Genomic DNA, 27,907 nt, shown 5'->3' with positions numbered 1-27,907 from the left:
TACTTGGTTTACAGTCACGCAGCACGATGTGCAAGGACAACTGTCACGGTGGCCCACAGCTACTATACTTTTATGAAGTTGTGCCAAAATTGCTGACATACTTGGTTTTGCAAAATTAATGATGTTTAATGCATCGTTTTTTAAAATGTGGGCACAGTCGTCTTTTTTCATTCGGCCACATTTATGAAGCTAAAAGAATATATTTGGGCCAACAAAGTGGCCTCTTTGAGACTTAGAATTGCTGTCAAGTTATTGCTGGACATACTTTTTTTTTTTTTTTTTTTTTTTTAAATGTAAAGATCAGTCGCCAAATAATTGGTGTACCCTAGACTAGACATTCAAAGGATGTACCCAATTTATAAACTAGCATTGGCCACTGTATTAAATTTGATGCATTTACAAAGAATGTAAAATTATGCCCCTTGGACACATATGTGTGCTCACCAAGGTCATAACCCTTCAAGCACACAGCCAGGATTGGTGAGCATAGTATGGCAAAAAAATAGGACAAGTCTTGAGACACCGGGTGCCATAGACCTCTATGGGGGCCATGATCTGGCTGCAAATTGTGCGGTCGTATCAACCGGCCCCCATGTCGTCATGTGAATGGGGGCCTTAATAGAAGCTTTTGGAGAAATTATTTTTAGTATTTTAATTTTATTGAAATTTAACATCAGAAGAGAAATCCTAATTAGTAGTTATGTTTGTGTTGCTAGGCAAGAACAGTAAAATAGGTTTGTAATCATTTTGACCTTTTACACAAGACTCCTGTTGTGTAAACAAATGTAATGCAGAGATTTTACATTGAGTAAAGCGTATTCTACATCTGGAACCCAATATGAAACATATTATAGTTCATGGGAGACTTATTAGGATGCAGAGAACTACTTGCTGTACCTGTTGTGGCTCTTCTATGAGTGAAAGCCTCCACAGTAACGCAAACAGAGACTTGTTCTCTTAGCCGCTAATGCCCTATGTTTTTTTCTAGATGAGTTCTCGTTCTCCTCCTGGGATGTGATCAGTTTGGTAGACGTTAGCCTGGAAGGCAGCAGTCCAAGCATTATTTATCTCTCTATGGAGGGTACTGACACCCACAACCTGTTTGTGTAAATAGCACTTGGTGTTGGTGTGGGGTTAGAATTTGTTTTTGGCACACTCCTAATGCACCGAGTGACTCTGCACTGCATGCATCAGTCATGTCAGCAATCTTACACAGCATGAATACTGCACTAGTATAATGTACGTTCACAACATTCGGGCACAAGAAAGTCTTCTGAACACACTGATGTTAATGCATGAAGGGCTAATTATAGGCTTTACTTTGTCTGGGATTTGATGGTTGTACTGTAGATTTCTTTCTGTAGGTGAAAGATCTTCAATGTTTTTAGTAAAGATCAACTGGTTAAAAATATGAAAAGTAATCTTTTAAAGCTAACCTTTTAACAAAATCGGTAGTACAATGAGTTAATATGGAGAACAACATATATTTCTGGCTATTGTGTAACTTTTATTCTGCAATTATTAGCCATTATCCCTCTCTGGGAAAATTTCTCCAATTCTTAGTTCTCTCTGAGCTGGTGTTTGCTCTTTTCTCATTAGCAAGATGGAATGGAACAAAAACTAAATATTGAATTCTGTCTGTTTCCATTCTGTTGGTAGTGGTGTGTTCCAGGTTGGTTATCGGCGCCAATAACTCCGTTCGGTAGTATTATTTATATAATTAGTTTTATTCATAAGCTGTGTAAAACGCGTTTCGAGCCTGTACTAGGCTCTTCATCAGTTACATATAGCTTCCATGCTATATGTAACTGATGAAGAGCCTAGTACAGGCTGGAAACGCGTTTTACACAGCTTATGAATAAAACTAATTATATAAATAATACTACCGAACGGAGTTATTGGCGCCGATAACCAACCTGGAACACACCACTACCAACTGATAAACCTAACGGGGTGAGAACGCCCCACCTCGTTACCCAGGACGGCCGCCGAAACAACTCAACCAAAAACTGCGCTCAAACGTGTTGTACCGATCGTACAACCTATAAAGGTGAGCACCATTCTAAACACCTTGTTTTTACTGCTAAACGTTTTTTACACATTGTGGCGCCCGTATCGCCTCTTTTTTTCTATATCTGTTTCCATTCTGGCATAGGGCAGATTCAGTCACCTGACAGGGCAATTCTTGACCTCTTAGAGGAAACCTACCATCAAAATGACATATGATTAACAAGGGTCACTATTCATAGATCCAGGCACAGTGACTGTGATATTCTTTTTAAATGTGTTATTTATGACCTCCTTCCTTTTAAAATTATTTTAATGAGTCTGAATGGCTACCCTAGCCCCTCTGTGATCTGGCTTTACAGACTTACACGGACTCACCTCTCCCCTACTCCCTCAAGTGTCCCAGTTTATCATGCTTGATTTTGGTTGAAGATTCCCTTAAGTACATTTAAGGGTTAATCTAGAAGTATAATGTAGTAATAATCTAGATTGATACTCAATAATTGTATAAATGGAATGCTTTTTGCACAATATGTATAGTTCATTACTGTTAGTCTTGTAAGTCATTTCATTACTAGTGATAGACATGAACCATCCTATTCTCTTGACAGTAGAAGAAAAAAAGGATAATGAAGAGAAGCAAATACCTGAAGTACCAGAGCCGAGCAACCATGTCAGCAGTGTGGAGGCCCCTGTTCAAGTGGCTGCCAAAGGCAAACAAACTCTTGAAGCTCCCTGCACCCCATCCAAATCCGACTCCACCCATGATAGTTCCAAGTCCTGTCCCACGCCAGAAGTAAGTGTTTGTTTCTTCTGTTTTGAATAGTGGACTGTATTTTGTTCCTGTAGATAGTTGGTCTACCTGGATATAATCTAGTTGTTGTGCAGTATTTGTATACATTAGAAAATGCTTTGGATTGTCTACACTTTTGTTACATTCTATTTTTGTGTCCAATGTTTGACAGGTTGACACTGCTAGCGAAATGGAGGAGCTGGAAGCAGACAGCGTTTCACTAAACCCTGAACCAGAAGCCCGCTCCAGTGCTAAACTGCAAGTTTTTCTTGCACGATACAGGTGATATTATCTTATGTTTAGGAGCTGTAAATCTAATGCAACGTCTAGTAAAACCATAATGCTTTTGAAAAGAAATTGAATCTGTGTGTTTCATGTACAGGCAATGGTGATATTTGTTTTCGTTTTGTGTAGTAATAATCACTGGTGCATAAAATAAAGAAATAATGGCAAGATAATGTACCAGGAAATATATGCTTACCATATTCTCTAGCCGACCTGTATTTAAGCCGAGACCCCTAATGTTACCACTAAAAAGTGGGAAAACCTATTGACTGAGTATAAGCCGAGGGTGGAAAATGCATTGCTCCCAGCCCCCCAATATATAGCAGCCAGTCGCCCCCACAGTATATAGCAGCCCCCCCCCCCCCCCACAGTATGTAGCTGCTGGCAGCCTCCCCCACAGTATATAGCAGGCAGCAGCCTCCCCCACAGTATATAGCAGCCAGCAGCCTCCCCCACAGTATATAGCAGGCGGCAGCCTCCCCCACAGTATATAGCAGGCGGCAGCCTCCCCCACAGTATGTAGCTGCCGGCAGCCTCCCCCACAGTATGTAGCTGCCGGCAGCCTCCCCCACAGTATGTAGCTGCCGGCAGCCTCCCCCACAGTATGTAGCTGCCGGCAGCCTCCCCCACAGTATGTAGCTGCCGGCAGCCTCCCCCACAGTATGTAGCTGCCGGCAGCCTCCCCCACAGTATGTAGCTGCCGGCAGCCTCCCCCACAGTATGTAGCTGCCGGCAGCCTCCCCCACAGTATGTAGCTGCCGGCAGCCTCCCCCACAGTATGTAGCTGCCGGCAGCCTCCCCCACAGTATGTAGCTGCCGGCAGCCTCCCCCACAGTATGTAGCTGCCGGCAGCCTCCCCCACAGTATGTAGCTGCCGGCAGCCTCCCCCACAGTATGTAGCTGCCGGCAGCCTCCCCCACAGTATGTAGCTGCCGGCAGCCTCCCCCACAGTATGTAGCTGCCGGCAGCCTCCCCCACAGTATGTAGCTGCCGGCAGCCTCCCCCACAGTATGTAGCTGCCGGCAGCCTCCCCCACAGTATGTAGCTGCCGGCAGCCTCCCCCACAGTATGTAGCTGCCGGCAGCCTCCCCCACAGTATGTAGCTGCCGGCAGCCTCCCCCACAGTATGTAGCTGCCGGCAGCCTCCCCCACAGTATGTAGCTGCCGGCAGCCTCCCCCACAGTATGTAGCTGCCTATATATATATTTTTTTATTTTATTTTTTTTTTGAAAATGGAAAATTACATCAATTCTGTTCTCTAGGGGAAACTACTTCATTAAATGTGGTTTGTAATACTTTTGTAGTTTACCATTTTACACTATTATTTGTTTGATTTAATTTACTGGGGTATTATTTTATAGTTATAATCCGTTTGATGGTCCCAATGAAAATCCTGAAGCAGAACTTCCCCTCACAGCAGGAGAATACATTTACATCTATGGGGACATGGATGATGATGGCTTTTATGAAGGTAGGTTACCTATAAGTGAACCACTAACTCAGCGGTCCTCAAACTGTGGGTCACGACCCCAGCGGGGGTCGAACAACCAAAACACAGGGGTCGCGATACTATTCCGTTTTTGCCTCGATTTGCGGCCAAAACAGAATAAATCAAGTGTGCAGTACCGTAATCACACACTGTTCGAGGACCTGTCCAGCTGCTGTACAGAGGAAAAACTGAAGGACCCCTGCTGATGTCATAATCACATGACCCTCCGGCTTCTCCTCTTTACAGCCTCCTGCAGCACAGAGCTGCTCTGCTCACAGTGAGGAGAAACTATAACTGGGCTGCAGAAAGGGGGGGGCGGTAGAAGTGGGGGCTGCACAAGGGGGGGGGGTAGAAGTGGGGGCTGCACAAGAGGGGGGGTAGAAGTGGGGGCTGCACAAGGGTGGGGGGGATAGAACCGGGGGCTGCACAAGAGTGGTGGGGGGGGAGAGAACCGGGGGCTGCACAAGGGTGGGGGGGGGGGATAGAACCGGGGGCTGCACAAGGGTGGGGGGGGGGGGATAGAACCGGGGGCTGCACAAGGGTGGGGGGGGGGGATAGAACCGGGGGCTGCACAAGGGTGGGGGGGGGGATAGAACCGGGGGCTGCACAAGGGTGGGGGGGGGGGATAGAACCGGGGGCTGCACAAGGGTGGGGGGGGGGGGGGATAGAACCGGGGGCTGCACAAGGGTGGGGGGGGGGGGATAGAACCGGGGGCTGCACAAGGGTGGGGGGGGGGATAGAACCGGGGGCTGCACAAGGGTGGGGGGGGGGGGATAGAACCGGGGGCTGCACAAGGGTGGGGGGGGGGGATAGAACCGGGGGCTGCACAAGGGTGGGGGGGGGGATAGAACCGGGGGCTGCACAAGGGTGGGGGGGGGGATAGAACCGGGGGCTGCACAAGGGTGGGGGGGGGGATAGAAGCGAGGGACAGGATTATAGTAGTTATATTCTTGCACATGGTTTGGGGTCGCCGCAGCATGAGGAGCAATATGCAGCAAAGACTTACCGACTATGGAGAGGGCTCAGCCCGTGAGCCCTCTCCATGCAGCGCGACCCGACCGTCGCCGTGAATACACGGCAGGTGGTCGCGAACCGGTTAAAGACTATTTTGCTGGAGAATTCACTTAAGGGAGATGCACACGATCGTGAAAAAAACGCTTCCCCTAAGCAGTCATTTTTAATGATCATTACTTATACACTCCATGGGGAGGATTTATCCAAAGCGTCTGAGAGCCTGACTATTCTAGTTTATCATGGCAACAAATCAGAGCCCAGTTTTCATTTTATAAACTGCTGTAGGAAACTGAAAGCTGAGGTCTGATTGGTTGCCTCAAGCATTAGACACTTAAGGTTAATCTCTCTGCATAGATATGTTGAAACCTTGGCTTCATATGCTAGTCTTTGGCCAAATTTGTTGCAGGTCTCCTAACAAAATGTGTTGTATATTTTGCCTGTTTACCTGCCAAGAAATTTAGTTATTTTCTTTAGTGAATAATAACATTTTTATAGAGTTGAGAACAAGGATATAACCTTGTACACCATACAGTGCACATTGCTCCTGTTATATATGCAATAGTTTGGGAGCTTCTGTTCTCCCTTCAAGCACTTTTACTTAAGTTAAAACCCAAAAGGTCCTTAGATTTCACTTTTTTTTTATCCCTTGTTTTAACAGGAGAATTAATGGATGGACGGCGTGGACTTGTCCCATCGAATTTTGTGGAGCGTGTCTCTGATGATGACTTGATAGCCTTTCACCCAGCTGAAACCAATGAGCTGTCACAGAGTTCTGGGCAGGACATTAGCTTTTTAAGTGCAAGCAGTATAGAGAGAAGTGAAGAAGATGATGACCCAAGCAGCCTCAGTCCATTGCCAATGCAAGGGAATAGTGAGGGAGCTAGAGATGTCTCAGCCGTGCCTTACCCTCGAAAGCTGACCCTCATCAAACAGCTTGCTCGTAGTATAGTGGTGGGTTGGGAGCCGCCTCTTGTAGCGGCAGGCAGCGGAAACATCCTAAGTTATAATATTTATGTAGATAATGAACTCCGACAAAATGTTCGCTGTGGAGGACAAACTAAAGCCTTGATCGAGAAACTGGAGCTGAAAACTCGTACTTATCGCATTTCTGTACAGAGTATGACAGACAGCGGCTGCTCAGATCGGATGCGCTGTACGTTGTTGGTCGGCCATGGTTACTCGCTAGCTCCAACACAACTACGCGTCCGCTGCCTATCAGCTACGTCTGCTGAAATTACGTGGCAGCCATGTAACAGTAACTATTCACATGCCTTGTATCTAAATGAGGAAAGCTGTGGCTTGGCCAAAGCAGGAACTTATTGGTACACATTTAGCAGCTTGAGGCCCAGCACCATGTATAATGTAAAAGTAGAAGCCCGACCACAGAGAATTCCCCTGGAGTTACCTCTGGAGAGGAGGGAGCCAAAGACCACAGTTATGCAACTAACAACTCCTGCTGCAGGTAAAAGACGGGCGGGGAAATTCCTGGGGTCCATTCACATGGGACAGACATACTAGGGAAAAATCTGCACTGGAAATTAACCCATGGTGCATATTATTCCTTCTGAGTTCACATTGTGAATTCACATTGACACAACATTATAGCCCATATGTTTGCTTGCCTTAAATGGAGGGCTACAACGTATTGAAATGTTAACTATCAAGGGAATTTTATTTGGTAATTTTAAACCACGGAGCTCCTCATCTTTCCTGTACTGTATACTTGATTTATATCCTCGTATGGTAATCCTGATTAGAAATTTTTAAAGAAAATACTCGTGCATTCATAGTATCATAGTAAATAAGGTTAGAAAAAAAATCCCTTCATCAAGTCCAACCTTAGGTTTGTCATAGATTTTTTTTTTTTTTTTATGGATAGCATAGAAGCTTTTGTTATGTTATTCATATTATGTTATGTTGACCTTCATGTGTTATCTCCTGTGTCACACATAAACTATAAATGTGACTTTAATTCATCCAAATAATTTTTATTTATCTACAGGGGAACATTTAGGTGTGAGCAGAACCTTCACTTGTGCAGTTTAATAGGGGGAACAAGACCATTTCAATCCTGGTTATACACAGAAATAAAGTTTCTCTCACTTCATGAAAGTCTTATAAAGCAAAGAACTTCACAAGTGCACACCCCTGGGATCTATGTAAAACAAAAACCTAATCCTTGAACACTACTTTAATTAGCGGTTAATGGCAGTTTGTGGGTAGATGTGGGTGATAATCTGAATATCCTGCCATCAGTTCATTTGTCAAAAATAAATAAATATATGTACTTGTATATTTAATTTTTTTTTCTTTTTTCAATTGTTGTTCACTCCCTTATAATTCTTATGTGTTGCCATGTTGTTGCTGTATTAATGCCATGTTGTCAAATATCTTACAGGTCCTCCAGATGCCCCACTTGATGTCCAGGTTGAGCTGGGTCCAAAGCCTGGTGTTCTGCTCATCACATGGTTACCAGTGACAATAGATGCCGCAGGGACATCCAATGGAGTTCGAGTAACTGGCTATGCAGTTTATGCTGATGGACAAAAGGTACAGTTGTGCAGAACAGGCATAAACATACTTGGCTTTTTAATTCCTGACATTCTCATACAATTTAATGGAGCAGTAGGACGTATACTCCACCTGCCCTGCCATCAGAAAGGAATAATTAACCCCCAGCAATCTGGAGTCTATGTGATTGGTGAGGGGTCTCAGCAGACACTCACCCACTAGCTTGTTATCTCCTATGCTGTGGATAACATGCAAACCTGAAGAAACAACAAAACCTAAAATCCATACCAAAAAACTAAAAAAAATAAAATAAAATGTATTGAAAAGGGGAAATAACAATAAAAAGCTAAAACAAAACTATTAATAATAATCCAATGATCCAGTACTACAAATGGCATGTTTGGCAGGCATACAAATGACCTATTAATCCTCCAAACTTAACGAAAAAAGTATAACAAATACTAAACGATAAATAATATGCATTGTTGCACAAACATAGTCCAAAGAGTGTTGCTGCTCAAACAAAAGAAAGTGGCAGAATTAAAAAGAAAACTGTATAAAACAATACCCTGTGGGACCATGACCCCAGCGTATGTTTCTGTGTTGCAGACTTTGTACAACCCCTTTAAATCTTTGTTTTTGTGTATAAATGTTGTTACTTTGTCTGTCTATCTTTCTTGTCATGAATCTCCTTTTTTCACACTGATCTCCTCTGTTTTAGGTACTTGAAGTCACATCTCCAACAGCTGGGAGTGTACTAGTGGGTACATCTCACTTACAACTCCTGCAGGTGTCTCGGGAAATATCTGTCAGAACAATGTCCCCCAGTGGAGAATCTATGGACTCGGTGCCAGCTCACATACCCTCTGCCTTCTTAAAAGTCCCTGATAGTCCTTCCTTGTCACATACCTTTTCTAACACTAGCCTTATATGTGAGCAAGCTTCAGGGCAAAACCTGTCTTCTCATTCTGAGAAGTTTCCTTCTATGCCTCTTATTTCATCATCTCCTTGTACACAAAATAGTCCAGCAGCCTCAACTTCCCAAACCAATTTCTCCAACCATGCAAACTGCATTAGGGACGACTCCATACACTCTTTGCCAGTTCATGGTTCCCCAGGTTACTGCCAAGGATCTTCCAGTCCAGAGCCTGCCGGGGTACAAGTATCATGCCAAGGTACACAGGACAAGGTCCCATCTACTGTTCCTGAACACATTCTTCAACCTGAAACCACGACACTGCAAGAACATAGTCAAGTAAGTATTTTGGAAATGCCAATTCCTTATATCAAACTGCATGCGTGTGATATAATGCACATGTACGTTATCTACAGAAAGATGATATCTCAGTGCTTAGTAGTCCTCAAAATTAACAGAAGTAATCAAACTAGTTTAATTCCTACAAAGTCCAGAGGCAGGTCCACTACATTGATTGACTTCCCCTCTCTATATAATGATGCATACAGAGATCACGGTCAATCACAAAACTGAGGCCTAAGCATATATATTGGTGACGCTCAATATTTAGAGTTTTATAAGAATCTGTTATTCATCTGTCCAGTCCTCATTGAACTAGTTAACAAATCATGCATGCTATACTGATTCTCTTGCTCTATACCAACCTAAATTACAAATGAAAACCAAGTTTAGTGTGACCCTGAAATCTATATCTATGTGGAAGGTTTGAAGCTTTGACTTCTATGAATAAATCATATTAAGTACCATATTCAATTGAGAAGTGAAAAGCAAAATCCATTTATTAATCTCTAGTCTTCTATGAACCCCAAAAAGTCCTAAACATGTAACATAATCACATAAAGAGACCTTCTTTTTTTTTAATAGAAATTACTTCCAAACACCAAAGAACCTGATATAAATTACAATCTTAATACCAGTGGCCTCTCAATGGGTACAACTTGGTGCAAGGAGAACAGTTTGGAATTAAACACTACAGCCAAAGAGGAATGCTCGAGCCCCGAGACTGGAGAGCCAGCGGAAGCAGAGACCAGCGGCCTAAGCTGCCGAGGAGTTTCCATTGCAGACTTTCTTGAAGTAGACAAAAATGAGAAAAAGGAGTTAAGTACAGAGGTTAGTATCACAGAATGTGCATTGTCCTTTTTAGAAATCTAAATTCTAGGAAAATCTCTGGAGTTACAAGAACATATTTGATATTTGTGTTCAATTTTAATTTTGGCAAAGTTCACATCTCTGTTAGGTCTTCCGCTTTTCCCATCAAGTTAGTCAAAACGAGATGTGTTCTCAAACCATTCTCAAGCTTGAAAGACCTTTACACGGTCTCCCCTCCCCCCTGCTCCCTCAACACTTCCCCACCCTCTGCCTGATGTAATCTGCAGCACCCCCCTGGCTCATTAGCATGTTGTTAACAGTTGATTTTAAAAGGAAGGAGGCCATGAGTAACAAATATAAGAAGATTACCACCGTGCCTGGAGCGTCCCTGGTTTATCATGGTGGATTTTGCTGGTAGATATCCTTTAAATGCAAGGAATTTGTATCTGTGTATTCATTTATGCCAAATGCAGGTTAAAAACCAATGAGTGTAGAAAGTTTTAACACTATTTTGTATAGAAACAGTTTTTTATACATTAAGTATTTTATACATTAGAATATGATTAGTTTTACTAGTGTCTATAGTACTTGGTACCTCAGCTTTTAAACATCTGTAATACTTTTCTTCCTAAAACAAAGGATGTGGTCAAATTGCCGTTGGATACACATTCAAGCGTACACCTGGACCATAGCCGTAGTTCTAATCTCTCTGATATCCTTGAGGAAGAGGAGGAAGCGGAAGAAGAATATTGCAATGTTGTTCATAATAATAAGTGGGGACAGTCTTCATTGGGCAAAGCTGGAGAGAGTTCTGGGAAGGTAGGTCCTATACTACTTCTAGTTATCAACATTTAGGAAAAAAAAGTGACAAAAGGCTATATATATTGTTCATAGGGGTGTTTTTTGGCTTTGATATTTATTGAATTGGCATAGACCATCAAGATGCAAATATGGACACCCCCATCAGTCAGCCGAGTTGTGTATCCCCTTCTTTTCCTACTAGACACATCTATACCCAGCGTAAAGAGGCGTATCTGCTAAACAAATAATGCTTCATAGTACATGTGTTGTAAGTTACACCTCCGCCAATTTGATTGTAAACGCCTATTATATTATAGTATTTGCAACTATAGTTTTGGTAAAAACCCCTTGCCCATCAATTTTCACTTTTCTTCCCTCTCCTTTGCCCACCCCAGTTTCTTTTTTTTTTTATCTCTCTCTATATATTTATTATATATATATTATATACACGTCTGTTGTATTCACCACTTTTATATTACATGATTGTGCTTTTTGATTCCCTCTATAAAATTCATGTAGTTGGAGTGTTGTGAGACAGACAGCGATGAGGAAATTCTTGAAAGGATTTTGGATCTACCTTTACAGAAACATTGCAGTAAGAGATTATTTAGCATCCCAGAGGTGACAGAAGAGGAAGATGAAGAAGACCTTTCCCCTCACATGGTCTCTGAGGAGGTGTACTGTAAGGTGGAGACACAGAAGTACCTATATGGAAACCCCCATAAAAACTTTACCGTAAATCCAGGCCCTATAAGTTGTCTAAACTTGCCCAAAGAGACGGCCATCAATGTAAGAGTTGAGAATGAGAAAATGGAGCCTGGTGAAGATTGTGTCTTTCTTGAAGAGGATGTGTATTCTAAATCTAAGAGCTGTTTTTATCAATCTCCACCTGACGTAAGGTCTCCAATGTCTGTGACCCAAATGTGGAAAACTAAAAGGAGCAGCTGTGATAGCGACAGAGCTTGCTGCTTCACGGAGCCAAACCGGAAGAAGCAGAATGATAGTCGGGAGCAGTGCAGCCGCATGTCCACAAGTTCTAATCATGGTGGATCATACAGCTCTAGACCCTACAAACTAAAAGAGTCAACATCTAGCGGTACAACTCAAGGCAACCACCAAACAAACCACAAAAGCTTCAGGAATAGAGTATCTAGGAAATCTCCAAGGTGTCACACGCCTCGTTCCCCAAACTTCACACCAAACTCTCATAGCTTTTTCACTAGTAGTCATCTAGAAATTGATGTAGAATATGATACAGAAGATGAGGATGAAACGCCGGTCCTGGTCCATAATAGCAGTCAGGTTAAATCTGATCTTTGGGAAGATGGCTCACAGACCGATCGGGAAGGCTGGAGTGAAAGCTCTGGTTACTCTGAGCCTATCCAGAACACAAAAAGGAAAACTGACCTAAAGAGGCAAATTAAGGAACAGAGTACTGGAGAATATCACAGGGGAACCCCATCCCTTCCCCACACTCTGCTAAGCTGCAAAAAAGATGATACAGACACCAGAGCAGCAAGTAGTAGAAGTATGCGATCTGTCCGATGGCAATGTGATGGAAAGGTGATGCTTGAATCCCACAATGCTTATAATGTGCTCGGCTACCTCCTTCCCTTCCTGGCCTCTAGATGCCGTGTGTAGTGGCTGTAGCTTTATTAGCACCTTCTCTCCCGTGTCTGCTTTGTACATGTTATGGAAAGGTATCCCGAAAGTATTCCGGAGCTTCTGCTGTGATTCATTGCTTCACATTAAGTGCTTTGCAGCGTGGTGCTGTAAAAACCATTAAATATACAATATTCCTCATCAAAAAATTTACATAAAGTCCTAACACTTTAAAAAGTTGCAAAAAAGCTATCAAGTGCCAATAACACGGCACAAATAAAGCAAAACCTTTTCATAGATACATCTCTCAGCGATGCCATATAAAGACTAATGTAAATTATAGTGAGGAGTATTGTCTGGTTCTTCAAAGCTTTTTCGTTGGTGTGTGCAGCTTCGTTTGTGCTTGATATTATCTAAATTGCAATGATTTATTACTTACTTTGATGTGGATAAAACAACTATTTACTTTTTTGTTGCATTGTCTATAGGAGGATATAATTGAAGATCAAAAGATGCGTTCACCACCGAGTCCTACCACATACAGAGCATCCGATAAAAATCCCAGCACAGGTACATAGTGTATTATTATTTAGAATTTGCAGCATTTCTTATGATTATGGTTTTATTTTGGGAATCTTCAAAGGGGCATTCCCATTTTAACTATTCATGACATATCCAGTTGAGGGTCACGGAAGTAAAATTTTGTGGATATGTCAAAAATAGTAAAGATGGGAATAACCCCTTCAATTTTTTTTTAATATCTTCTCAGATGTTGCAAATTCTACCCAACAAGAGTGTTATGAAGACAAAGCTGTAGAAGATAAAGGCTGCCCCACAAAAGAGCAAAATGCTGATCCTGTAAGGATATTTGTAGCCCTTTTTGATTATGATCCAGAGACTATGTCGCCTAATCCTGAGGCTTATATGGAGGAACTTCCCTTTAAAGAGGGACAGATTTTGCAGGTATCTATATTTTCAATTTTACAGTCACTTCTGTAAACCTATACAACATCGAAGCCCCTGCTGAAATAAAATACATTTTTTGCAGGTATTTGGGGATAAAGATGCTGATGGTTTTTATCAGGGAAAATGTAGAGAATGCACTGGATACATCCCATGCAACATGGTCTCCGAATTACATGTTGAGAGTGAAGAAGTCAGGATGCAGCTTTTGAGACAGGGTCACGTGACACCAGCTTCACTGCTTAATGACATCGGTAAGCTTTTGCCATTGTTATCACCTCCAAAACACACACCATATAGTATGTCTTATACCTTTTGTAATGTTATTATGACCCATCCTCTGGATAGGTCATCCTAGATCTGGGCCAGATAACTGAGCAAAGCAAAAAAGGAAGGAGAATATTTTCAAACATTGTTACATAGAACACTGGAGTTCTTGAGAAAATGTGGTGACATCTTATTGACAAATACTCATCACAGAAGCTGAATCAGCTTTTGCTTCCTTGGCCATAAAAGAGGCAATATCTGCAAGTTCCAGTTGTGAAATGCAGAAGGGATTTGAAAGTTTAGGAGGAAGAAGGCCATGGATAGCAAAGAAGATTATCAGTCATGGTGCCTGGATCTATGACAGAAATTAATCACCATCAAGTATCAATTAACCATAGGTGACAACCCCTTCCAATATATTTTAATATATTGTGCAATATGGAAGCTGAGCCAATGCCACACACATTGGATGCCAGCTAATACAGATAGAAGATAACCTTGGTTACAGACAATCTCCATCAGTGACCTCTAACCTCCTCAGAAATCACTGTCGCCATTGTTGTTATCATCAACTCGAAAGTTTTAATTCATTTAGATGTACAGACAGTGATGGCGTGGTCTCATTCTCATCTGTCTCTTCATTTGTGATCACATTGTAATGGCTTTCCTTGAATGAACTTTCTGAATGTGCTTCCTACATCGTCTTTATCCCCCCCCCCCCCCACCTCCTGGTTATTCCGAATTCCTTGAATCATCAGATCAGCTGGAAAATTTTTGTGAGTTGATTAATCCGATGATGCGGTTTGTTCATTCCTGTCACCATAAGCTATAATCTTCTAAAGCCAGGCCTAATAGATTGCCTGTAAATGTATCATTGAAAGGCAATAATACTTTTCTATTCTGAAATTCTTTATAAGAGTTTGGGCGATCATATTGAGAAGCCCCCTAATGGGACTACACCAACACTTAGCATTAACAATGCTCCCACAGTTTATCAGTCTCTTGGACTAGGAATATTGATTGTTACTTCTTAATTAATTCATTGTACACACGAGTTCATTTCTGTGTTATCCTAGGACCCCTGTAACATGCCACTTAAAGGGGGTTTTCCCACGAAGAAAAGTTAAGCCCTATCCACGGCATAGGGCCTAAATTGCTGATCAGTCAGGGTCTCAGTGTTGAGACCCACACAGGTCCCAAAAACGAGGGGTCCGTCTGACCCCTCGTCGCTCTGTCAGAGTAATGAAGCAGACAGCCGCTCATAATGAAGACATAATGAAACCAATTATAAACTTATAATAATGAGGTTCTGTTGCTTCTGTGGCTGCTCCAGCGCTTCTCCTCTTACTATAATTATACACTGCTTCAGAGAATGCTGCATTCACTGTGTTGTCCTTGACAGGCAGAATAATCAATTGCTGCACCATCCTCCAGCTGCTGTGTATGAGTCATCCAGCTCAGGTTGATTAGTCCTGTCTGGACAGTTCATGCAGCTCCTGTGTAAGTGGAAGTAATGTGTTTATGTATGGCAGCTTTCCCAATGTCCTGAACTTTATAGTTTGTTTTTTGAGCAAAACCACTCAGTTCAGGAATTAAACATGATATGTTTCTGCATCAGTGTTGCTACATCATTCTCAAGGTATGTTTGGTTCACAATGCATCAAATCAAATGGTAGGTTAGATTTAATGTTTAGTAAGAAAACGACAATTTCCCGTAAACCTCCTTTTAAGTAAGAAATAAATAAAATGTGAAAATGACATGTACTATGGACACCCTCCCATATGTTTCCATTAGTGCTTTTTATGCTGAGCCATGTTTGCTGTCTTTTTTGGATGTGTTTGTTGCTTTTTCTGTAGGACTTAAGCTTATTTTTTTTTTACTGCTTCTGTTTGCGCTGCTTTTTTGTCTTGAAGAAATGGCGGCTTTCTCTGCTGCTTCTCCTCCTCCTCTTCCTCCTCCTCCTGCTCCTCTTGTTCCTTCTGGCCGCTTCGCTACTCCTCCTCCAAAACCCAGGCGCTCCAAAAAAGGTCTGTGCTTTCATGTGCTCTGCTACTTTTAGTCCTATACTTTTATTTTATGATTCTGGTAAAAAGGGTTTCCATCTGAGAAAACAAAAGATTTTAGTTTTTCATTTATGGACGCGCTTTCTTTGTATTTTGCCTTACTAACTTGAGGTTTAGGAATTTAGAGGTTTGTTTTCATGCTTTAAACTTATTCCCCTGCTTGACAGCTGTTTTGTGTTCAAATAGAAATTCATGTTAAGTACAAACAGGAAAACAATCCCATACTGGCTACAGCCCCAAGACAAGTAGGAGGCACATAACGATCACCGGAGATGCGGGCATACAGGAGTTGGAAGGGAAACATCCGCCATCATTGCATCTCTTTAAAGAAAAAAAAGCATATTAAATTTCACAATTGAAGAAACATACCGTATATACTCGTGTATGTGCTGAAAAACTTGGCTTAAAAACTGTGCTGAAAAACGTCCCCATAGCTTATACACGAGTCAATGCAGAGTAAAAAATACTTAAAAAATAATAAACTTATATACTCACCCTCCAGTGGCCCCGATGTGCAGCGCTGCTCCCTCGATGTCCACGCGGCTCCTCTTCTTGCTTCCCCGCCCGTCTTCTTTCTTCTGCTGGGCGCCGCCATGTCTTTCCCCCGGGCGGCGCTTAGTATGACGTCAGCAGCGGCGCGTCATACTATGCGCCTGTCGGCCGGTGGGGGTGCGATGGCGGCGCCCAGCGGAAGAAAGAAGACTGGCCCGGAAGCAAGCAGAGGAGCCGCGTGGACATCGGGGGAGCAGCGCAGCACATCGGGGCCACCGGAGGGTGAGTATATAAGTTTATTTATTTTTTTAATGCTGGTCAGGCTGTATACTACTGGGGTGGCTGTATACTACTGAGGGGCAAGCTGTATACTACTGGGGGAAAGCTGGGCAGGCTCTATACTGCAGTGGGCTGGCTGGCTTTATACTGGGGAGGTCTCTGACCAATGCATTTCCCACCCTCGGCTTATACTCGAGTCAATAGGTTTTCCCAGTTTTTGGTGGTAAAATTAGGGGTCTCGGCTTATACTCGGGTCGGCTTATACTCGAGTGTTCACCGTCTAACACGTTTCTAGCTTTGTAGCACTTGTTCATAGTCACAATAAGAGGTGACTATAAATAAGAACTAGAAAGCTTGAAACATGTTAGACTGTGACCATTTTTACTTGCATCATGGATTTTACTTGCTTCTAATTAAAAATGTAAACTTGTGTATCAGGCTGTATAATTGGTTCTTCAAATGGGCATTAATTGTAAGCTTGTTATGAGAGAAGGGGTATACATAGAAAAGGGGTAAGGATCTGGGCACATGCCCTAAATCTGGCACAGTTGCTCACTTTCTTCACATTTTCTTTAATGGCTCTATATCACTTATATTTTTTTTTTCCTCAGTGCATCATTCATCTGCTCCCGAAGAGAAAACCACAGCAGGTAAATCTTGACCTGCCAGATGGTCCTTGGCCTCACAATTGAGAACTTTGTTGGATGAAAAATTGTAGTATATTATGTATTCCAAGCATAAGAACACTTCACGCAGTATTGATAAGGTTTAATAAAAATCGAAGAACCCATACACTGGTCACCAATCTCACACTGTTTCTGAAAAAAAATTTAAATGTTAAAAAAAAAAGTAGCTATATGTGTAAAAATGCTCACTAGATGAGGCCAGAAGTCGTTTGTCTAAATTGTCATTATTTTGCGCAGATCTAGAAGAGTTTGCTGTGAGTAGGTTTCAAAACGTGATTAGTTTCCACTAGTTCTCTCCGTTCTTATAGACAAGGATTTTATGTATAGCTGCCTGCACAGTACTGTGATGGTAGAGTATGGTAGATTGTATTTGCACCCTGTGTGCCTATTTTGTTATATCTCTGTTAGTATATATTCACACTGACGTATATACGGCCGATATACGTCCCCCATAGACGTCAATGGGCGCACGGCGCCCTACGGGAGCGGTATGGTGCAGCACACGTGCGGCACCGTACCGCTCCGTACCCGGGAAAAAGATAGGACCTGTCCTATTTTTACCCGTAGTACGGCGCCGTGCGCCATAACTTCCTATGGAGAGGGGCGTGGGTGAGCTGCGCTCTCCTCCTCCTTCTCTCCCCGTGCACTGCCATTGCCCGCTACGGTACGGTACGGGCGGGCAACGGCAGTGTGAATATAGCCTTAGAGATATTTTGTTAGATCTCTGCAGAGCCAGGGGTTGAGAGAGGCATGCGTAATATGTGGTTCTGCGTTATATGGTGAGGGTAGATACGTGGAGATTCAGGCTACAGAATGTCACATACACATGTACCATGGAAAGGAACTATTTAGGGATGAGGGCAATTCTTTTTAATCATAGTTTTTTCTAAAGTATTTATTTTGGGGGGGTTACTTTAAACTGCACATGTAAATGTATCAGCTATGGAAGTACATTAATAATAGATCCATCTTAGGCTTTGTGCACATTTTTGCAGGCTGAAAATAATGGGCCATGTGCTGTTGCTTGTGGCCTGTCTGAAATCATTGGATGAGCCGCGCTCTTCCCATCACTGTCCATAAGAAATGACCGGCGGTGCCTCGCCCCGTCATGAACACACCCAATAAACTATGGAGCCGTGAGTTAGGCGCAGTTTGTGTGGCTAGCTCACGGCACAGGCAAACATTTGTGTGAATGATGTCTCACTGTATGTATACTATTTGGATATAGGTATTTCCCACCTCTTTTTAGTCCCATGTGAATTAATTTTGTTTTCTCTCATTAGGCGCCTGGCTGAAAGGCAGAAGATCCAATCTGGGCGACTCCTTGTCGATGGTGGCTATATTTGATTATAATCCAAAGGAAAGTTCCCCCAACCTTGATGTGGAGGTACATGTTTTCACTCTATTAATGGTTAAAAAAGCTCCTTTCTGTGCTGCTGAAAAGCAAATAAAATCCTGATAATTGTATTTTCCGAACAAGTAATAAAGCAAGGTAAAACAAATCGCTACAAGCATGGAATTCACTCAAAACCAGATGAACAGACTCTTTCCTGCTGTGCCGCTGTGACTTCCACATGCGACCACTGGGGTCAGTGATTGGCTTCAGTGGCCACAACAGTGTTCAATGTGGTCACTGATGTCTACGCTGGAGCACCAGAAGCTCTGAATTGCTGCTGGGAAGAATGTGTAGCAGTTCATAGGAGTTCAGAAGACCACATTTATCACAACTCGTGCAGTCTGTACTATGTGCAGAGTGCGACAGATTAAGCAAAACTTCATTAATCTGGCGACCCCTGCACTGCTCGGGAAGTGTACACCATCATTTATTATGTACTTTGTTCATACTGCAGAATTGTGCTGCAAAATTTGCATAAGCAGTAACAGCCCCTTTAGGTGCACATTTTTTCTGTCTTGTCGGACAAAGTGCAGCCGCGACAGAAAACTGGCGCAGACACTTTATAAATACATGTATAAGTCACAGAGAAAACTGACGCGAACACTTTAATAAATGTGGGCCATAATGTTGCAGTAAGGTTATGTTCTCTACCAGGTGAGTATAGAAATTCTACAACAGTGAAGCACTACTCTCTTATTATAAAACATGTACTAACATGCCCAGAAAGTGCCAGAGGAACATGTGTTCACTTATAGATTTTATACGTTTCCTTATGTTCTTTTCTTCGATCAGGCAGAGCTGAGCTTTACTGCAGGGGATGTTATCACAGTATACGGACCAATGGATGAAGATGGATTTTATTATGTGAGCCGTGTTCTCTGTACTATACATGACTGGTAACGTGTGTGTTGTAATTTGTGTTGCTGACATATCTGTTGTAAGTATCATTTCAGAACCTGACCACATGATTGTTAAGATAAGATAAGTTTTCTACTTCCTTTTAGGTAGTTTTTATAATTTTTATATATTTTACAGAGCCATATTCAATACATTTAAATGTACTATGCAAATTTTTACATTTTGTTTTTAAGATGTGCGGGAGGATAAACAAAAAAAACATTCAAATTAAGCTACTGTATAGACTCGAGTATAAGCCAATTTTTTAGCACAAAAAATGTGCTGAAAACCCTACATCGGCTTATACTAAGTCTATGAACAAAACCCTCTGTGCTCACCTTTCCGATGCCCACCGGAGGTACTATTTGGTTTCAGAAAGGTGAGTACAGTGAGTTTTTTGGTTTTTTTTTTCTTTTTTAAGGCTTGGCATGGGGCTGCTGGCTATATACTAAGGGGTCAGGCACCGGCTATATACTGGGGGGAAGGTACTGGCTGTATACCAAGGTTCAGGCACTGGCTGTATACCAAGGTTCAGGCACTGGCTGTATACCAAGGTTCAGGCACTGGCTGTATACCAAGGTTCAGGCACTGGCTGTATACCAAGGTTCAGGCACTGGCTGTATACCAAGGTTCAGGCACTGGCTGTATACCAAGGTTCAGGCACTGGCTGTATACCAAGGTTCAGGCACTGGCTGTATACCAAGGTTCAGGCACTGGCTGTATACCAAGGTTCAGGCACTGGCTGTATACCAAGGTTCAGGCACTGGCTGTATACCAAGGTTCAGGCGCTGGCTACATGCCGGGGGCCGGCCGCTGGCTGTACGCAAAGGGCCGGGGGCCGGCCACTGGCTGTAACCAATGCATTTCCCACCCTCGGCTTATACTCGAGTCAATAGGTTTTCCCAGTTTTTAGTGGTAAAATTAGGTGCCTCGGCTTGTACTCGTGTCGGCTTATACTCGTGTATATACAGTAGTCAGTGACCATTTTGGTATAGTAAGAGTTATGATAAAATGGACCATCTGACTCCACAAACATATAGTAAATTATAAAAAAAAATATATATGAAATCCTTTTATATGTATCTTCCTAATCTAAGGACTAAGGCACCTGGATGTAATAGTAGGTCCTTGTGGGAAGATACTTCCTGGACCGGCTATTACGTCCAGCTTCTGGCACCGAGCGGAGCAGCACCAGAAGCAGCAGGTGTATATAACAGCTGACAACGTCTTCTAACACCCGTTATCGGAGACAGGGTGTTAACTCCTTACACACAGCGGTCAAGCATGCCCGCGATGTGTAGGTGTCTTCCCCTAAGTATCGGCCCCCGATGCCGCTTACCCTGGAATCCGATAGTCTTCAGCCAGAAGCAGCCAGACCCCTTCCTTGAAGTATAATTCACAGAAAATAATTTAGTATTGTAGAGCAGAGCAGTGTATTGGACTTGACCCAGCGATCAGAACATTGCTGGTTCAAGTTTGTATACAGTAAAAAAAAAAAAAAAGTTTAAAACCTTAAAATAAAAAATAAAATATTAGCCCCTAAAATTTGACATTACCTTACTAACACTACTGCTATAATAACTACAAGTTTAAAAAAAAAAACACAAATACACAAAAATAAAACACATATTTTGGTATCACTGCGTCCATAACAATCTGTCTAATAAAGCTCATGGTGAAAGCCAAAAAAAGAAACCTGAGAAACCTTCAGAAAAAAGAGAATTTTTTAATTAATACCCTTAAAAAATACTCTAAAAAGTGATAATAATTTACATGCTCCAAAATAAGACCGCTAAATAGAAAAACTCTTCTCACAAAAATTAAGTTATTAGCCAGATTTGCCAGCCTTTGAAAAGATGGTGATGCTAAAATTAACAAGATTTTCTCCAAATTAGTGGGGGTTTTTTTTTGTAAAATTAGGAAAAAATAAGAAAATCCAAAAATCTATGATAGTAATGGAGACACCCCCAGAGTAGACAAATAATGCTGGAGACCCCCAGAAAAGACAAATATTGGAGACCCCGTAGCTTAAAACTACTAATACTGTAAACCCCCAGAGCAGACAAATATTAAATAAATCCTCTCCTTTCCTGGCACCACACTGCAGCTTCTCCTCTCCTCCATGTGCCGCTCTGCTCTGTGTTCGGTCCTGGATGTATTCAGCGGCATCAGGACCCGTAGCAGCACTGCGCCAGGAAAGGTAGATGACGGGATCTGTACAGTACAGCTGACAAGTACCTACCACTCCTGTGTGACATCACATGACTCGGGACAGATTTCTATCCACAGGAAGTGTACAATGTAGCTTTCTATAGAAGGACAGCAAGCAGAGATCTAGAAAACTTTGAGGTATTGATATATAAAATAAAAGCTTATAATGTTGCACAAACAATTTCTTTATTTGGTGAAAGTGGACAATTCTAGTCCATTGGTTGTTCATAGATCATAAAAGAATAAGAGATGTAGAAGATCAGGATTTCGTCTATACATCTGGGCTGCTCATTGGCAGTGGTATCTGGGGATGGGTGAGCCAAAATCCACTGCTTGGAATTCCTAAAGTTCACATATTGTATCCAACACCTGAGCACGATTCAGTAAATATATTGTGCATAGTATATCGCACATTATGTTTAATAATCATTTCTTCACTTAAAATCAACAGGGTGAGTTAAATGGTCAAAGAGGACTTGTACCATCCAACTTCCTGGAGGTCTCACAAATCCAGACTGCAGAATCCAAATGTCCAGGACCGGTCCATAAAAAAGGTGAAACAGAGGTGAGATTGTTCTTCATTCATCTGTGTTGGACATATGTAATATACTGTACTGTAGGAAGATACCGCGCATCGCCTTCTCCTGGAGATGTGACCGTGTGTCGTGCAGAACCTTTACCTTTAGAAATTATTATAGCTTTAAAAAAGAGAAAACTAAAATGCTCGTATTTCACACACAGTTAGAGCAGATTCTGTCGGATTGCCACATAATCTGCAGCATTTGTTCTTGGTGTATTGTTGCTGTTTTCAGTATAATTCATGTCATCTTTTTGTCTATGCCTGTATGTGTCATTCTTGGGATCAACAGAGGTTGAGAAGAAGAACCAAGTGATAGATTTAGACAGAAAGGGACAGACAGACATGTAAGTGAGAACGCCTTTCCCAGCACCGGTAGATTATACTTATTTTGCACTCCTTTTCCATCTCTTCTGTAGATGACCTAGTCACACCTATGTTTTCCACATGCCCTGGTGACTATGTAACACAGTTACCTAGTTACAAATAATGTACTTAAAGGGGAATCTAGTAATGGCTTGTTATCATCTATTACTCAAAAGCTGAATGGTAGTTCAATTAGGGTCCATTTAATGAGACCAAACTTCAGAACTAGGGTCTTGTGCCTCCTCTGCCCCCTGCCGCGAGACTTTGTCCAGGCAATGTTGAATTAAGTGCCATATGAAGAAACCCATGGCTGCCCTGTTCACATCCAGTGACACCTGATCATAACTAAGGGTTATAGGTCACAATCAAAGTCCGTTTTATAGAGACTCCATGGATCAGCGGCATTAAAGCCTGACCACCGCTTCCAGTGGATTGATGATAACGTGTCATTACTAGGATACCCATTTTTGCTGTAATAGTTGTAATTGGATCATGTTGTATTTAAAGGGGTTGACCACTTATATAAGACTTAACCAAAGTAAGTATGAGACCCTTATAAGGGTCACCCCACATAAAGTTTCTGTGGACCCCCCTGCTCATGCACCTGTCAGTAGCATTCAGGACTTCCTGCGCTATCCCGTATACGTTTGGCATCCAGCGGATGAAGAGGTCCTGGACTGTATGCATTCCCCTTCTGTAATAACTACTCCAATATCAGTGATTGGATGGGCATGTGAATGTCCTATGCAGGAATGACTCCTGCTCCTGCCGGGTCACGGGAGCGGTGGCTACCAAGAAACTTTTTCGGAGTACAGGCAGTCCCCAGGTTACGTACAAGATAGGTTCTGTAGGTTTGTTCTTAAGTTGAATATGTACGTAAGTTGGAACTGTATATTTTATAATTGTAGCCCCAACCAAATTATTTTTGGTCTCTGTGACAATTGGATTTAAAAATGTTGGGTTGTCATAAGAACCAGGATTAACACTAAAGCTTCATTGCAGACGCCTGTGATAACTGTTATAGCTGTTTATTGTAGCCTAAGGCTAAAGAAAAGTGAATTACCAACATTTGTAACTAGGGGTCGTCTGTAAGTCAGGTGTTCTTAAGTAGGTTCTTAAGTAGGGGACCGCCTGTAAGTATAATATGGGTGACCTTATTAAGGTCTTATTCTTGCCCTTTTTGTATAACTGGCCAACCACTTTAAGGTGTTTCTGTTTCCACAATGGTGCCTCTGTGAACTTAGCAGTGGTTCCTTGAGAAGTCCACTTATGTTTTATCATTTGGACTTCACCACAATTTTACAAAAAATTTACAACAACTATTTGAACTATAGCATACTTAAAGCATATAGCTCATAGACCGTGCCTAAAGGTATATGCAAGTTGCTTTGTCTATAGATGCACATAATAATATTATTATTCATTCATTGTCTCTGCACAGCTCTTTGTACAGATATTATCATTTGGCTTTCTTGCTTGTAGTTTACCTTTGATGCAGCCATCGACCAGCCAAACCCCAACCAACCCGAAGAGCAAGTAGTGGAATCGAAGGAGAACGGAGAAAGAACAGACTTGCCTCAAGGAGGGATGGCCTCCACCAAGAAAAAGAAAAGCTTCTTCTCTAAAGGGAGAAAACTCTTTAAAAAGCTTGGGTCCTCTGGAAAGAACATGTAAATATGGCCTGGCGCGTCCAAGCTGTCATACAGCAATAATCCCACTTCACCATGTAGAAGCTCTCATCTGTTACTCTCCATCTGCCGGCCTGTCTGGTATTGGTCGGCATTGCCACTTGTAAATAGTATTTATTGTTACATGGCTTGTGACACGTCTCTTGATGTCTGTGACAAAGAGAGATGACCATGAATGTACATGGATGGCGTCTGAGTTCATTGTGAGAGCAGGAAACAGATTGTAAGCACTAATACACTGAGTTATGTACGGAAACCAGAAGTTGGGTTCTCCTATGAATTATCACTTGTGCACTTGAGAGGTGACCATGTCTTTTAGGACAAAAAGGGATTTTTGCACTGTGTTTTCTCCCTCCATTTTATGCCACGTCTTGAGAATCGTATTATTCCTGCCATACCTTCTTAACCCCATACAAGAGATGGTATACGCCAAAAGAAGACCCCTGGCGAGACTTGATAGCGCTTATCCATTTCAAGGGAAATAGCTTTGTTATGTTGTGTGCATGTTGGAAAAACTGAATGTTCCTTTGCCTTATTTTAATGGTTTCTTTTATACTTGTTTACAAAAATCCTATCTGCCCTGAGCAGAGAAAGCCGCTGTTGGTTTATAGCCCGAGTACGGTATACATAGCCACACGGAGAGCGTCGTGTTCCATCCCCCGTCTTGTCATTCTCCTGACATCAGAGCCTTTACTGTGTACGTGTAACCAGCATTTTGTACCACAAGGCCAGCATTTTGCTGCTTTCTGTGTTCATGTTATTTATTTTGCATGTTTGAAGCGGAAAAGACGTGAAATTGTTGTTTTTTGAAGGTTTGGGTTAACACCCATGAAGTGTTTGGAGACTTCAAGTGACGCCCATTGGTGTTGCAACATGTTCATTGTTTACAAACGCAAATACATTTTAATATAATAAAGTATATTTTCACTATCTCTGTTTCTTCTTGTCGATTTATCCTTTTTTTTTATAATTCAAATCTTTATTGTCCTTCATAATTCCAAAAAATGTATTACCATATTTTCTGGACTAAGGCGCACTAAAAATCCTTTGATTTTCTCAGAAATCAAAGGTGCCCCTTATAGTCCAGTGCGCCTTATATATGAACCGTACTTACAGACAACAGCTGCCTTGAACTGTGCACAGGTCTGCCACCTGCTGGTCATTCATCCTTATAATCTGGTGCACCTTATAGTCCGAAAAATACTGTACCAAATACTACAATATTCTTGATCAAATTACTTCCATCCCCACTCCATCTATTCAGAGTCGCCTCTAATCTTATGTAACCTAAACCACAAACAAATGAGAAAAAAAATCTCACAAAAAGAGGACAGGAGGAGAAAAAAGGATCTGTATCATATATGCCATTTTCCTCTGAAGGAGCTAGTTTTTACAAAGTATCACATCATCCAAGCAGGGAGAGGAAATTCTGCAACATCAATGGATATTGGTAACCTATTTCCCTTTGATTTATCCTTAAAGGGGTTTTCCCACAAAGACAAGATTCTTAAATATATTCAGTATATTTAACAAAATAACACATTCTCTTATTCAATGTTAACAAAATTACAAAACGCAAATTAATCCTCTAAAACGCAAGGTTTTTTTAAAGGACCAATCTCATTTTAATAATTTTGTACAAATGTATTAATTTTGTGTTTTCACTAAAACAATAATAATGGAAGCCTAACTGACGTGGTGCAAATGGAAGATAACAGAAACCATTAAAAATCCATGAAATCAATAGACATTCTGACAGATCGCTTAGACTTCTATTACATACAAAGATTCGTATGAATCTGAAAATATTCAGTGCCTGACAATTACCAGATTTCTACAGGCTTCCTTATAGTCAGACACTTAGCATTTAAAAGTAATTATGAATCAATGGGAGAAATTTACTAATCTTGTCTTTTGATGCACATTGTTGCATCTTAAACCCTTCCCAAAAGCCAAACTTTTTTTTAAGCAAAGCTCCTCCCTCTTGTCTTAAATGGAAGCACAGGCATCTAAAACACATATTAAATGTGGTAAAGGGGGAAACCTGCAGCTTTTAGAAAGTGTATCGCTAGCAACAAGTCTGTCCTAAATTATTCGGCTGAATATCTTACATTTAGCTTCGTGCTAATAGAACGCTTTCCCATTAGTATAGTAAAATGTCAGCGTATGAGCCTGTCTATTACTACAAATCCATGCACTCCAGATGTCATGCAAATACATTTTGTTCTTATTGCAGCAAAATCCAGGTATAAGTGTTATTCTGAACATCCATAAAACATGAACATCCTTTTGTCATACACAAAGGCTGCTGGCATGTAGGAGGGGGGGATGCTGGCCGCCGGCAAGTAGGAGGGGGGGATGCTGGCCGCCGGCAAGTAGGAGGGGGGGATGCTGGCCGCCGGCAAGTAGGAGGGGGGGATGCTGGCCGCCGGCAAGTAGGAGGGGGGGATGCTGGCCGCCGGCAAGTAGGAGGGGGGGATGCTGGCCGCCGGCAAGTAGGAGGGGGGGGGGATGCTGGCCGCCGGCAAGTAGGAGGGGGGGGGGATGCTGGCCGCCGGCAAGTAGGAGGGGGGGGGGATGCTGGCCGCCGGCAAGTAGGAGGGGGGGATGCTGGCCGCCGGCAAGTAGGAGGGGGGGATGCTGGCCGCCGGGAAGTAGGAGGGGGGGAAGCTGGCCGCCGGCAAGTAGGAGGGGGGGATGCTGGCCGCCGGCATGTAGGAGGGGGGGATGCTGGCCGCCGGCATGTAGGAGGGGGGTGTGCTGGCCGCCGGCATGTAGGAGGGGGGTGTGCTGGCCGCCGGCATGTAGGAGGGGGGTGTGCTGGCCGCCGGCATGTAGGAGGGGGGTGTGCTGGCCGCCGGCATGTAGGAGGGGGGTGTGCTGGCCGCCGGCATGTAGGAGGGGGGTGTGCTGGCCGCCGGCATGTAGGAGGGGGGGTGCTGCCCGCCGGCATGTAGGAGGGGGGGATGCTGCCCGCCGGCATGTAGGAGGGGGGTGCTGGCTGCCGGCATGTAGGACGGGCTGGGATGCTGGCCGCCGACATGTAGGTGGGGGGGTGCTGACCGCCGACATGTAGGAGGGGGGGGGGGGGATGTTGGCCGCATGTGTTAAGCAGGTCTGGGCTGTCAGTGAACTGGTGCCAGTCCACAGACAACCTAGACCTGCTTAAGGACAACCTCTTTAATTCTATGTCTTGGCAATACATGTACTGGATGACTGAAGAACCGCAAACAGTATTTTATTTATGGGAAAACTTTTGTGTCTAAGACTTATTTCAGACAAGCATCTGTAGTTACAATACAAGATGAATCCTTAGATGTGAACCAGTACCTAATCTTTCAATAAGGGTAAACCAGGCAGACCCTTACAAATTGTTAAGTTCAGTAGACAAAATTCTCAAATTCTTACGTAAATCTTACCCAACCATGAAAACATGACTAAAGCTTACAAAACT

The 27,907-nt window shown here is 42.6% G+C and overlaps 1 protein-coding gene across 16 annotated transcripts in view; it reads left to right on the top strand.

Moving 5' to 3' along the window:
* TSPOAP1 (TSPO associated protein 1) overlaps positions 1–25,383 on the top strand; it is a 97,305-nt gene extending 71,922 nt beyond the window's left edge. For 10 of the 16 annotated variants that reach the window (XM_072138015.1, XM_072138027.1, XM_072138026.1 and 7 more), the window contains 19 exons: positions 989–1,081; positions 2,619–2,803; positions 2,973–3,082; positions 4,447–4,556; positions 6,247–7,050; positions 7,987–8,138; positions 8,821–9,354; positions 9,940–10,185; positions 10,804–10,983; positions 11,485–12,528; positions 13,056–13,137; positions 13,337–13,530; positions 13,616–13,784; positions 15,712–15,825; positions 17,244–17,282; positions 18,602–18,705; positions 19,507–19,578; positions 22,274–22,387; positions 24,248–25,383. In XM_072138015.1, coding sequence (XP_071994116.1) covers positions 989–1,081; positions 2,619–2,803; positions 2,973–3,082; positions 4,447–4,556; positions 6,247–7,050; positions 7,987–8,138; positions 8,821–9,354; positions 9,940–10,185; positions 10,804–10,983; positions 11,485–12,528; positions 13,056–13,137; positions 13,337–13,530; positions 13,616–13,784; positions 15,712–15,825; positions 17,244–17,282; positions 18,602–18,705; positions 19,507–19,578; positions 22,274–22,387; positions 24,248–24,439 — 4,538 coding nt within the window. In that variant the 3' untranslated portion in view covers positions 24,440–25,383. Of the gene's footprint in view, positions 1–988; positions 1,082–2,618; positions 2,804–2,972; positions 3,083–4,446; positions 4,557–6,246; positions 7,051–7,986; positions 8,139–8,820; positions 9,355–9,939; positions 10,186–10,803; positions 10,984–11,484; positions 12,529–13,055; positions 13,138–13,336; positions 13,531–13,615; positions 13,785–15,711; positions 15,826–17,243; positions 17,283–18,601; positions 18,706–19,506; positions 19,579–22,273; positions 22,388–22,691; positions 22,747–24,247 lie in introns of all 16 variants that reach the window. The other 6 variants (XM_072138024.1, XM_072138018.1, XM_072138021.1 and 3 more) reach the window with 6 other exon arrangements.
* Positions 25,384–27,907: the final 2,524 nt, after the last annotated feature.

Source organism: Engystomops pustulosus, chromosome 2 (genome assembly GCF_040894005.1).
Source record: "Engystomops pustulosus chromosome 2, aEngPut4.maternal, whole genome shotgun sequence".
Classification (NCBI taxonomy): Eukaryota; Metazoa; Chordata; class Amphibia; order Anura; family Leptodactylidae; genus Engystomops; species Engystomops pustulosus.
The sequence above is the reverse complement of the archived record's forward strand: the minus strand, read 5'-3'. Positions and strand labels throughout refer to the sequence as shown.